This window comes from Pleuronectes platessa, chromosome 10 (assembly GCF_947347685.1).
Source record: "Pleuronectes platessa chromosome 10, fPlePla1.1, whole genome shotgun sequence".
Taxonomy (NCBI): Eukaryota; Metazoa; Chordata; class Actinopteri; order Pleuronectiformes; family Pleuronectidae; genus Pleuronectes; species Pleuronectes platessa.
The window spans coordinates 16,082,365-16,095,847 of record NC_070635.1 but is presented as its reverse complement, the minus strand read 5'-3'; the positions used below and the strand labels follow the sequence as shown (position 1 = coordinate 16,095,847).

The window sequence follows — 13,483 nt, the reverse complement described above, 5'->3', positions numbered from 1 at the left end:
TATCACCCGTTGATCCAGTAGATCGCTGCACGGCTTTGTGCCAGTCACACCGGAGGCTGAAGCACCGAGCTGCGCCAAGGCTGCCTCGCGGTGCTTCAGCCTCCGGTGTGACCGGCACAAAGTTTTAACATGGGAGTGGATGGGAGCCAGCTGTTATTTAAGGCTTGGCGCTGCGCTGAAGCGTCCGGTGTGAACCCGGCGTTAGTAAATAACTCACAATGCGTTGCTTAGCATACGTCACATACTACGTTGCTCTGATTGAGCGAAGAGGAATTTTACTTCCTGGTCAGTTGAAACACGCCCCATATTTTTTTCCCAATGGAGCGACTCCAGACCGAACTGCCCGACCAAAAATGTTGTGGGCGGGGCTAAGTTCGTCTGGCATCCAGGCTAAAACTTCCCAGCTGTTTCTGCCTCACCCTGAAGGCTATTACATATATAAACCAGTTTATCTGTATGTAATTGCATTACACATACAAGCCACTTGACTTGATTGTAATTGTGTAACACAGTGGCATGTTTACTTAAATTCTATTACATTATTTATGGCAAAGGATATTTAACTTAACATTCGAGACACCTCCCCATCCCCCAAACCCCATTATTTTTAAGCAGGAGGTAGTAATCAACCTTGGACAGTTTGATTTATCCCCATTTTCATCAGGGCAGTTTGTTTTATTAATGGAAGCAAATAAACTCAAGCATTATATCAAATCAAGATCAAGGTTTTTTGTGGTGATTTAAATGATATAATCTAATTCGAACAGTAGGCGTTCTTAGAAATACAAGATTTAGTTAGCTCTGCTTAACATGGATTAAATGTCTTAATACACGGTGCTCAACTACAAGGACTTTTTTGAAAACCTCTCATTGTTTATTAATGTTGGAATGTCTGATGTGATTTTGTTTGAATACAGAATTGCACAGAGAAAAAATAACTTCATTCATGCCCCACCAAGGCCCTTCACTTTAAATAAAGTAGACTCAATGACTTTGCAGGGTGTGTAGAGTGACAGCATAAAGAAAAACACAAATAAAAACCCTTTATCAATTATTAAAATACCTCCCTCTCGTCGCAACTAAGGTGAAACAAACATTACAAGAGGATTTCAAAATTCTATATCACATTTTATCATACACCATATGTGAGAATACATAACACTTGAGGGACTGCAATAAAAAATTTGCAAATAGCCAAAATCCCTTTTAGGTGTCACGGACAACTGTAGAGAAGAGGGCTTTAGATAACTGATTAAAAGATGTTGTTTCATCTTCATATTTCTGTCACTCCACTGATGTGAGGTGAGGTTTTCCCTTGAGCCTCAACACCATTTTTGTTTTTCGTTGGCTTCCCTGTGTCTGTAACCCTCACCTCTCTCACCTCACTGACCGAACACTATCAAAAACTTTTAGAGGGGCAGTTGCCATATACCTTTAAAAAAAGGGGGAATAAGAAAGACTGTTCAGAAATTGCTCAGAGCCTTAAGCCATGAGGTCTTCACATCAGTCACTGGCCCTGTCGTTTTCAATACATCAGATAGCTTAGGGCTCAATATACCTGATGTTTCTACCCTGGTGGGAAATGTTCTATATGGTGATAACAAGTCAAAACAAACAAGAATTTGACCGTTAGATTTATGCAAAAAAAAAAAGAAGAAGAACACTGCACAGCTTTTAGCATCATTTTACCTGTTTGGCGTTGAACCTAGAAACTAACCCATGCATTATGTATGGGATGGTGTCAAAGGGGTTTGCATCTCAAAGTGGGAAACTTACTGTTTAATCAAATTAAAGCCGACTGAGAAGTTCATGCTGACAGTTTTATGCAGGAAACATGGGTTGGTAGCATTTATCAAAAATGAACTGGGGCGGCATATTGTAAAATAAAAACCTTCAACATTCTAGTTAATTAATTTCAGCGCTCTCAGTTGTCTTTTAAACATTGTTCACATGCGGCACTGCGGTTGACGACCTGCTCTAGACACAGTTAATTTTGGCATCTATGTCGTATATGCAGGCGCAGACTCGTTAAACAGGTGTCCGTGTTATTCATGCCAATGTCATATTTCCTCTTTCTATTGGGCCTTATCTGTCAAAGTCTTCATGCTTCCTTTCTTTCTTTTCAGCGTCCTCAGGCTCTTTTCCACCTCTCCCCGTTTCCTCTTTGTCTCGTACTTTTCTCCCTCCTTCCATCATATACTCTTCCTGCTTTTCTATTCCCTACCCTGTTCATCTTAGCAGTCTGGAGTTTTGTCTCCCAGGGATGTCTATTGATCCACCAAGCGGCAGGGAGGCCAGAATAGAACAGACACAGCAGGTTGGCAGCAAGGTGAATGACAGGTCAATCCATCTTAGTCTCAGTGTGTGTGTGTGTGTGTGCGCGCCTGTGCGAACTCCTCAAAGTGAACCCATTAGACACAAATAAAGGCCAACAAAGGGACCCAGGCAGAGATATATATTTTTGTGTGAGCATATCCCTACAACATTCAGGTCATTGCTGTCAGATAAGTAAGTTCAAACGCACACACATAAATATGGATACATACCCCAATGATGCTGAGTCCTTTGAGGTAGTCCATACGTGGCTGGGCCTGGGGAACGCAACCTGCTAGTACCACCTTTTTCTCCTGTTCTTGAGCTTTTCTGTCAAAACAAATACAAAGAAAATTACAGAAGAAAGGATTACAATTTGTAAATAAAACAGCATTTTAACCGATTTGAATGCAACATACGGGTTTATATTAGCCTGGATGCCAGACGAACTTAGCCCCGCCCACAACATTTTGGTCGGGCAGTTCGGTCTGGAGTCGCTCATTTGGGAAAAAATTATGGTGCGTGTTTCAACTGACCAGGAAGTAAAATTCCTCTTCGCTCAATTGGATAGACCTACAACCAATCAGAGCAACGTAGTATGTGACGTATGCTAAGCAACGCATTGTGAGTTATTTACTAACGCCGGGTTCACACCGGACGCTTCAGCGCAGCGCCAAGCCTTAAATAACAGCTGGCTCCCATCCACTCCCATGTTAAAACTTTGTGCCGGTCACACCGGAGGCTGAAGCACCGCGAGGCAGCCTTGGCGCAGCGTGGTGCTTCAGCCTCCGGTGTGACTGGCACAAAGCCGTGCAGCGATCTACTGGATCAACGGGTGATATTATTAGCGCTGCCCGGCGGTTAAGCGTCGCTTCAGTGTCCGTTGTGAACAGCCAAGCGCCGGGGCGATAGGGATTAGCGCGGTGCTTTGGCGTCGCCTCCACGTTCTGTGTTCCTCTTTCAAAATGAATGCGCTGTCGATGTCTTCTAAAACAGACTCAATGGCAGCATCTACACATCTCAGCTCGCCAGCGGCAGGCATGTTTGTTGAAAACGAATTCAACCCAAGGGCACTTTGATGACGTGGTTGATTACGTTACCGTTGATCATCTGTCAATCATCGTATAAAGCCCGCCCTGACAATCTGATTGGCCCGGTCTGGCCATAATTTTTTCCCAATGGAGCGACTCCAGACCGAACTGCCCGACCAAATCTGTTGTGGGCGGGGCTAAGTTTGTCTGGCATCCAGGCTAGGTTTATATATCTTTAAGACCACATGTGAGGTTTGTGTGCTTCTCACTTGAGAGCAGAATGAGAAATTTTATACAATGTCATCGAATGATTGATGGAACACATCGTGATTTGGCAGAATGGCGAAGCATGGCATTGGTAATTCCGGTTTTCAAAAAAGTTTCTGAAGTTGCGTGTCGGACAATGGCTGACAATTTAAGGGAGGAAAGCGATACTGAAAAGATTGCAGCAGAGTTTCCTTGAGGAAAACAATGATGAAAGGGAGTTTTTGTTAATGTCGGCCATTCTGTCAGCTTTTCAGAGAAGCTGCAGGTGTTAGGTGGTTGTTTTCAAACAACGCTTAGGTTTTAGAATGCATTTCTATTTGCCGCCTTAGGTCTTAATGGGTTGAACTACAACTGTTAAATATACTTTAGAAGCAAAGTCAATCAGAAAGTTTCATGCTTCTATATTAACAATAAAAGAACTTGAAAACAACACTGAGGTGTTTGTAGTGCCAGTTGGTTGTCATTTCTGGTCAATGTGACAAAGGAAAACAAAGTTTGGGAAAGTTTCCTGCTACTAGGAGAACACGGCTTGTTTTCCCCAGTGGCATGTGAGCTATTCCCTCATGGAATGCCCTTGAGAAAAAGAATTTGCTCAAGGTAAATCCCACAGTGTAAATTCAGACTGTGTAAATGTGATAATTGGTTTGTTTGTTATGTCTGATTATCAAAAAGAGGAACAACAGATTTGTTTATGCCTCAGTGCCAGCAACAGCCATGGCCAGAGGCATTGTGTTTTTGGGTTGCCTGTCTTTACGGACATCAGCCCGTCCATCTGTATGTCTTATTCATGTTAACGCAATAAGAACGCCAAGAGCAAATTTCATTACGTCTAGCAAAACAGCGACTTGGACTCAAAGGTGATCCGATTCAAATTCGTGGGGTAAAGGGTGAAATCTCTGTTTTTAGCCGCAACAATAACATTTACCCATTTTTAAGTGTAGGGCATTTGATTAATGTTTAACTAAGGTTAAGTAGACTGCATTAAAAATACAGGTCACAAAGTGCAACTTCAGTTTAACTTAAGGTAGCAAAAATATGATTAGCAGTTGAGCCAATTTAATGAGCCAGGTTATAAAAAAACACAGCTATCTGTGTTTTGATTTGGTCTAATATAACATGGTGTTGTTCTGAAACTGTCTGAACATGTACTAAACTAGATTGTGAGACTTCATAAAAATGGGAGAGGGTACACAAGTGTCTGTAGGCTACTGAACATAAGCTGAAACACATTTGTAGTGGTTCGGCCTTAGAGGAAGAGACATGCTGCCAATAACAGGATTATCTGGAAGGATTATCTGAGGAAATTGGTGTCTCAGTGACTGAGCAGAAAGTTGGGAGGACATTGCAAGAAGTCAAACTCTTTATATGGCCTCCAAAAAGAAAGGAAACACGTACAAAACTAAATAAGATAGATAGATACAACTTTGCCAAAGAACATGAAAAGAGGCCTGGGCTGCATATTCTTTGGTCAGACAAAAATAAAATTGATTTGTTCCAATGCGGCATAATGTGGTGCAATAGAAAAAGAAATGTAAAGGTTGCCCTGGGAATGTAATTCATATACCAAATACTGAAGTTATTAACTCCCAATCAGCAACAAGGTTGACAGAACCTTATTTAAAACAAATGCAAAGTTCACACAAGAGTCTTTACAGAAGAAGGAAAGAGAAAACTATGATCTGACCAAATATGTCCCCTGACTTCAATCCAATAGAAAACCTTTGGAGTCAGTATTTTAAAACAGAAGGTAAAGCAAGGGGGAAAAAAGATGCTGCTTTAACAAACACCAGCTGAAAGGAATCATCTGTGAATAATGGCAGCAAATCTCCACACAGATTTGTTTACGCTGGCATCATCAATGACAAGGAGGATCAAATCTGTCATCTACAATAAAGTCTAAAGGACGGAATATGAATATTAAATGGTGTACCGACATTTGTTGCAATTGGTACATAAATATGAACCTTTGTTATAGAACATTTTCCTGTTACTGGCCATGTTATATTGTATAACACAATGTGATGTAAAAACATAATGTATTTATTTACAATTACTTATTAATAGAAATGAAAACCAGCACTAAGAATCAAGATGTGAATTTAAAAGGCCCGGCATACAGTAAATACTGTAGCAAACCACAACAAGAGTGAGTGTATGTGTGCGTGTTTGGAGTGTGCGCATGCGGATGTGTGCGAGTCGGTATGTCACCTCCAGTTAGTGGCAGTGTGATTTGAGACACTCGGTCTGTCTGACAAAAGCTTTTGGAGGAGCTGCCCAGACTCCGCCATGAATCTTTAATAATGAAGCCTCCTGACAGTTGGAGTAAGAGAGGGAGAGGGAGGGAGAGAGGGATGAAAGTGGGGAGCTGTGTATGTGAGGAAGGAATCATGGGAGGAGCAAAGAAACTGGATGCAAACTGTCAGTTGTGTTTTAATTCAGGCTGTGTTTGTATTCCTCGGCAAAGCAAAGACAGGCAGAGTGATGGAGGTTGAGGGGGTGAGCGAGAGAGCAGAGCGAGAGAGAGAGGTGAAGGCAGACAAACAAAGCAAGGAACGGAGGGATAGATGAAAGCTACAGTTGGTGAGAGATGAGTGGGGAGATGAAGGGAGGGGAGATGAAGGCAGAGAGTGAAAACTTTTTTATGATTAGTTTTCGATTATTATTCTGAGCTGTTTGTACTATTCAGGTTTATTTTAGTCTCCTCTTTTTTTATTTCTTCATCTAATACCTGTAAGTGTTGAGCAGGTACCATCAAATCACTTAAGATGCCAAAAAAGATGACACATGGATGAAGAAGAAAGTCTGCTGAATGTGACGCCTCACCACAGACTAAAGTGTTCTAACAGCACGTTCAGAGAAACTGTACTTCCATTGATCCTCAGGAATGCATGTTATTATTGTACATGTATGTTTATAGCTTTATCAACAGCCCTTTGACCTATATTATAGAAAATAAGGGAATAATATCCAGCTACTTAAAATCTCTGTTCTGGTGTAAAAACATGCAGAAAACACACAGAGGCAGGGAGCACTGTATAGCTGTAGAATCATGATGCTGGTAAATACTTAAAGTGGGAATGATGTAAACTTTCAAGACTGGGTGAAGTGAGACGGATGAAGCCAAAAAGAGGGATTTATCTGCTTAGAGTAACTTGTTCCCCCCAAACTGTTCCTCATGAGGGACCCACACTGGCATCACAAACCCACACACACACACACACACAGTAGGGGTGCGTCTGCATAATTCACGCCGTCTCCTGCCAAAATGCGCCAAACGTTCCTTTAATGCGCTACTTGCTCCCCGCCCACACACCCAGAGCCATAGCTGACACAGCGAGTAAGCAGACGCTGCCTGATCCGTCGCCTCAGCGCCCCAGGGGGGAACAGGCCAATCACGTCGCACACGGTTCCTGGATGGGATGAGATGGAATGGGATTATGTGATGCAGTTGCCGTGGTGATACTTTTGAGCCCGACTGAGCGCTCGCTGCCAGTGACCCGGACCAGAGCAGATGTCCCCCGAGATCAGAGGACGAGGTGTGCTCGCAGACGCACACACACACACACACACACACACACGCGTTTCCTTGGCTTCCTTGGCACCTCGCCCTAAATCTCTACGGCCCCCTGTCAACTCCATGCTCTCTATAGCCTCAAGACCACACATGCACACACACACATACCAATGGTCACGGATGGTAATGGCAAACAGCAAACACTCATCTATGCATACATGTATGACCTCTGCGGTATACATGTATGTTAGGGAGAGCTGTGCTGTACATACTGGTTTTTAACAGCTGAGTGGACACAGTGAATCAGTCAAATTGGAGCGGACTAAATGTCCAACTGAATTGATCAGGTTGACTTGGAGAAGCCCCTTGTAGTAAATATGACATTAAAATAACTCTCGGCATTAAGATGGACCACAGTGCATGACCTATATAAGGGCCTTTTCAACTTTCTTACATTTAAACTTGAAGTGAAAGGAGACCCTTCCCGCCTGGATCTTCTATAGCATAGGATTTATATGACTGCGGCAGAAATGCAGTGACATTATCATATAAATAAGCCACAAAGCTGATGTTCTCATAACTGCAACAAATGTCTGAAAACGTCTAAGTCAATGTAAAAGAATATGGCTAACATTTTTTACAAATCAAGTACATGTACAAAGCAAGTTTGAATAGAGTAAGTGGTTAGCTAAATAAAACAAATTGATTCAGTGCAATATTATGACTCTTCGTTGTGCCTGGTGTTTCGAGAAGAGCTAACTTCTTTTTTTTTTTCATTTCTGCAGCCATCATCATGGCCAATCTTGTCATTTTAAGTCGTCGCCACATGTCGGCCACCAATCGTGTCTGTCACTAGTACGAGTCCCAGCTGCACCTCTGGTACAGAAGGACCGCATGGTGCAAGATGTCCTCCTAGTGGGGTACGTGCATGCAGTGTCGAGAAATCCCACAAATCCTGCGACTTCTGATCACTTCCCTAAGTGAAAATGTTCCCCAAGGCAAAGAACTAAAACTTAATGAGAATCACCTCTGCAGTAATCTCCCTTGATCCGTCTGATCACATTCAAGCTAACAAGCACCCAGTTCAGATACACGCAGACCAGGAGGGAGGCTTGAGTTGAGGCTTAGCTAAAGCAGATACTGAGTTCATATTAATTCTTGAGAACGTTTTGTTTATATTATATTAGTAATTCTTCAGTTCTGTAAAACTGCGTCGTTCATATCTGCATAATGGTCGCTGGGTTTTAATACCCTCTGCTGTCACTAAGTGGCATTGACATGAAGGGTGGAAGCAAGGTCAGTGGTCTTCCCATCCTCTCTCTCCATGCCCTTATAAGTATGAATCAAAGTTTGTTCTATGTATTACATTTTGTTGTGAATAGATTGTTCTTGAAAATTAAATACTATCAAACAGACTGTCACATTATCCTTTAAATAATTAAAATGTTGGTTAATAATAGATTGTCACCAGATTTGTATTACTTCCATTATCCAGAGAACGTCAGCTGAGTGGACAATCCTTCAGGACACATTTGCGTTAAGCTAAGAAAATGTGGTCGAATGAAAATGTTACGCACACACATTCACACAAAGCATCCCAAATTAATCTTGGGTGCATTCACACCTAACAGACGTCCACTTGTGATTGCATCACCTAATATCAGGTTATGTCCTATGAAGTCATGGAGAGCAACTTTCCGTGTCTGTGTGTGTGTGCGTGTGCATGTGTCCTTTCAATGACTCTTCCTGCTGCTAAACACCCTCAGCCCTACAGAGCACTACATGGTGGGGGGCTGGCTCATTACACACACTGAGCTGGCCATATGCTCCCTAACAAACATGTTGCTTAAAGGATGAGGTCATACTGGTAAGAGTGGTGTAACTAGGATGTACAGATCTGCATCGTGATTAGCTCTGTGTGCTCTGTGACCTCTACTGTTCAGAAAATGAGTTAAAATGCCATCTGTCTAATGTTTAAATCTGCTTTTTTAGATTTTTCTTTCCTCAATTCAGCTAAACTTTTTGTCCTAAAGCAAAATCACTGCATTCCAATTTAACCTAGTGTAACTGATTTATTATCCATTACATCCCTACGTTCTCTACCCCCACTTTCTTCCCCCTTCCCATATTTCCCCTGTCCTTGCTCCTCTGTCTCATCTTTTCCTTCATCCCCTCATCTGCACTCTGACAGTTGTTTCTGGCTGAGTTGACAGCGAGCCAGCCAATCAGCACACTCCTGACCTCTCTGCATTAGCATAAGCAGCAAGGGGTAAGGTTAAGTACCCATCAAGCTTCAGTAATTAAGATGTGAGCTGGTGTGTGCATGAGTGTGTGCATGAGTGTGTGCATGAGTTTGTCACAGATAGAGCAAATGTGTTCAGTCATCTACTTTGGATATTTTCCACTTTCGCAAACTTAAATTTATACAACAATCTAATCAAGGTCTTGGATTTCAATTCTGTGTTTTTTACAATCCAATATCTAAACTTACTTCTGATTACTTATCTCTAATTAAGAGACCATGATGTGTGGTTATATATTTAATGTTTTTATTCTAGCAGCAGATGCATCTCCATTACTGGCTGACAGCCCAAACCGAACAAATGTGGATAAAACACGAATAGTGTTTCTAATTGAAAACACAGCCTCTCCTCTGTGAATAAGCATACAGGAAAAGTTTTCTCAAACAACTGTCAAAATATACAAACAGTATAAATAAAACAGCAGCTAACTCTGGGTCCGAGGGATCTGACTGCTGACAAAGTGAACTAAATAAAAGCCGTTAATGTATAAGACCAGGGGTCTGTAAGAGATGTAACTGAGAGAGAGAGAGAGAAAGAGGAAATAAAGGTTGTTATTGAGTGATCGACAGGAAACTGTCAAAAGGACATCTTTATAAACGAGTGATAAGCAGAAGTAAGCAAGATGGTAGTGAGTGTCAAACTGAAATAAAAGGCAGGGAAACATAACAAGACGCAGAGGGAGAGACAGTGAGTCTCAAAGTCAGCTCAGTGTTAAACCGTAACCTTTCATAATGATATGAGCCTGTCTAAAAATAGGTTTGTGTGGACTAGAAAACTCTCAAAATCCTATTACATCCTTATTCTACATTTTATTGAAAACTGAATATGTAATCTAGCTCAGGGGATTAAATAAGGAACGCATACTTTTAATGTAAAAATACATATGTCCTTAATTAATATTTTCTTTTATACAAAAATCCATCCAACCATGTTGAAATCAAATAATCCGACTTGTATTGCAGGAAATGCATTAGATGGCTCGAAATAACAGGTGTGAAAGGTGCCTCTTGACCATGGTGTGGGACAGCGGACCAAACATCTCTCCTGAAAGAGGTGGTCTCGGTCCACATCAAATTGAAAAAAGCATGCATCCTTTGTAAAAATCGAAACAGTGAAGTGGAGTGAATTTATAGGACAAAGGGAGAAAAATGAAAGTAAGACTTGAGGAGTAATAATAATAAAAAAAGGCAGGAAATGGGATGTATAATTTAATCAATACGCGGTAATTACATGAAAGCAGGTCTACAAAAGTGAGTTGTAGTAAGTGATGTAGACCTAAAACCCTAAAGATCCTTCAAACAAGATGCAAAGGCCTGAACACTGGTTTGATAGGAGCAGAGATCTAAAGCCTAATCTGAGTTACCACAATGAAACCCCATGACGACCTCATAAAAGACAATAGAATAAAAAAAACATCTGACTTGTTTTCAGTTTTATTCAGTTTATGGCCAGCGTGGTTAATAAAGGCATACGCGTTAGAGCTGCGTTTTACAGGATACAGGCAATCTGTTGACCAATCAATACACCTATAACGTGGCTGGTTTATGACTGGCTCACACGGCCTCCGGGTATATCAGAGATAGTATGCAGCCCAATTGCCAACATGGGCCTAGTAAAGGCTGGTCAGAGGAGATGCAAGGCTTTCAGATTATGGCCTTAAAAAAAAGAAGCCTCACCTGCCCGGTGCTGTGAAATGGATGACATCTGTCTTGTAAAAATGACTTGAATATGTGATAAATATTGCATCACTGTAAATGAGTTGTATTCGCCGCCTGAATGGTTCATAATAGGGAAAATGCTGATATAAAAAGCAGAGGGGGGGGGGGACAGCGGAGAATTCCCAAACACACCCATCCAGACACACATATGTGCAGGGAATTGCATGAGAGATGAGCATTTGAATGAGCAGTGAAGAGGGGGTAACCCGATGCTGAATCCCACTAAGAGTCCCATTTCTAATGCAAAGTCCTGTTTTCTATAGGCGAGGCCGTTATGGGACAAAGGTATAGGAGCAACCCCTCACCCAGACACAACTGACAAACAACACTCACAAGTTCAATCACAGGATTGTTTTGTTCATCACATTGTTTTTTTCGATGGAATTATCATCAAAAAAACATATCTTTATTCTTTATCTTTATTGGAACAAATGTCTGCATGTATAGATGAAGTTAGATATATTTGTGAGACTAAAGGAAGGAACAGTGTGCAGCGTTTCAGTGGTAATCAGATTTGTGTGTTGACTGTTATAGATAAAACACAGTTTGTGTTGCCTAAATGATGATTTTTGAGTTTTGCTATCTATTTAAACTAATTTAAATGCACTTAGCTTGTATGTGGAGCATTGGCAGTTACTGTGGCAGCTCCAGTCTCAGACAAAACAGGTCATGTCACAGGGCACACACAGGCATTTATCATTCAGAGCCACAGCCACTCCCCATGAGGCCTTTCACCTCTGGGTGAATCAATCTGAAAAACGAATATGCATGTGTGCAGGCATACATGCATTTTCCTTCCAGTGCATACACATTATTACATGTGTTCGTATAGGTGTGTCCATGTGCACATGTTTGTGTGTCTCTGCAATTATTCTGAACCCGAAGTGGAGACAAGGGGGAAGTCCTTGCTAAGATGACAGGGGTGAAAGGACAATCCTGGTTGAATGAATTCACACAAAATTAGTCCAAGCATAAACAATCATGATTGGTTTCAAGGTCATAAATTATTACAAGCAAGGGTCTGGAAAAGTGGAACAGCAAATGCTCAGTGACCTGGAATATTTCTTATTTTCAGTCAACACGAAGCCAAACTAATTATACTGTTCTAACAAGTATGGATTGGAAAGCAGTGTCCAATCTTAACCTGTGAAAACAGTGTATATGCCCCAACGACTCGTCAAAACTATCTTTAAGAAACCTCTGATGATTTTCCACACTGAAAAAAAGGATGACAAAATGGCAATTGGCACCCTGAGATGGAAATATAGTTTAGACATAGAGAAAAAACTTTAATTTCCTAAGCCAAGGACGTTGTGTGATTCAATGAAATGTTGTGAAGGGGTATGACATGATCAAAGTAAGAATCCCCCAAAAATGTGAGCAAATCTGGATAAACAGGTGGCACCAGGAATCTTTACACTTAAGATTTGCCGTTTATGCCATTTAAGATACAACGTGCCATTGTGCACCACTGCACTCTGAAACTCCCTCTTTTAAATGGCCTGTGGTACGCAAGACGGGTTTTCAACAATGTTGAACTTTGACCATGGTTACGCTTTGAACACCCATGCTTCCATCAGAAACAAAACTGCCAGCCAGTAAGCAGAATGCACAACGGAGACCTCAGGAGGACAAATGTATCATGGAAACACATTTTGAGTCTATAGAGGTGGGTTTTTAGCTTAGGGAGCTTGTTGTAAGTAGGACAACTGTCTATTTTGCACTGAACACAACAGTTTACTTAGAAGTATCTAATTCTGATGCATCAGAGAAAAGGTCCTGTATTTGGATTAAACAGTGTCACAGTGTCACAATGCGCTTGGATAAAATGTTATATATTGTAGAAGACGACGGAGGCACACGGTATGTTTTTGTATAAATGTATTCACAGCAGTAGAAGTCCGCAGTTCCATACTCATCATTAGCTGCAGTGTAGCAAAATAATTTCCATCGTACACTCAGCCTGAGAAATCAGCACTGGCCTGTAATATTTTGGCTTGGCTCAGAGCATCACCAAAACGTGAGAGCCTGGTGATAGTCTCTTCGTGGTTAATTCACTGTCCTACGATGTGAAGTCGGTCGATCGAAGACACCGCATCATATTTCCATCTACATACATTTCATCAAGGACTTTGGTAGCTCATTTATCACCTGGTCATCAAGATAACCACTCCAATACATCATCCATGACACATTGCAATCTCATTGCTTTCTGTAATTAAATTCAAAAGACTAAATAAAGAAAAAAAATTGAAAAAATTATGCAATAATGTATGTTTACACACACTTTAGCATTTGACTGTATTTTCGGCTTAATCGACATATGTCGTCATTATA

General features: G+C 41.3%; 1 protein-coding gene across 1 annotated transcript in view; it reads right to left on the bottom strand.

The window, feature by feature from the left end:
• Positions 1-13,483, bottom strand: part of cdkal1 (CDK5 regulatory subunit associated protein 1-like 1) — a 236,898-nt gene that overhangs the window by 166,398 nt on the left and 57,017 nt on the right. Inside the window, exon 5 of the mRNA XM_053431777.1 lies at positions 2,547-2,643. Within this exon, the coding sequence (XP_053287752.1) occupies positions 2,547-2,643 (97 nt within the window). The remainder of the gene's footprint in view (positions 1-2,546; positions 2,644-13,483) is intronic.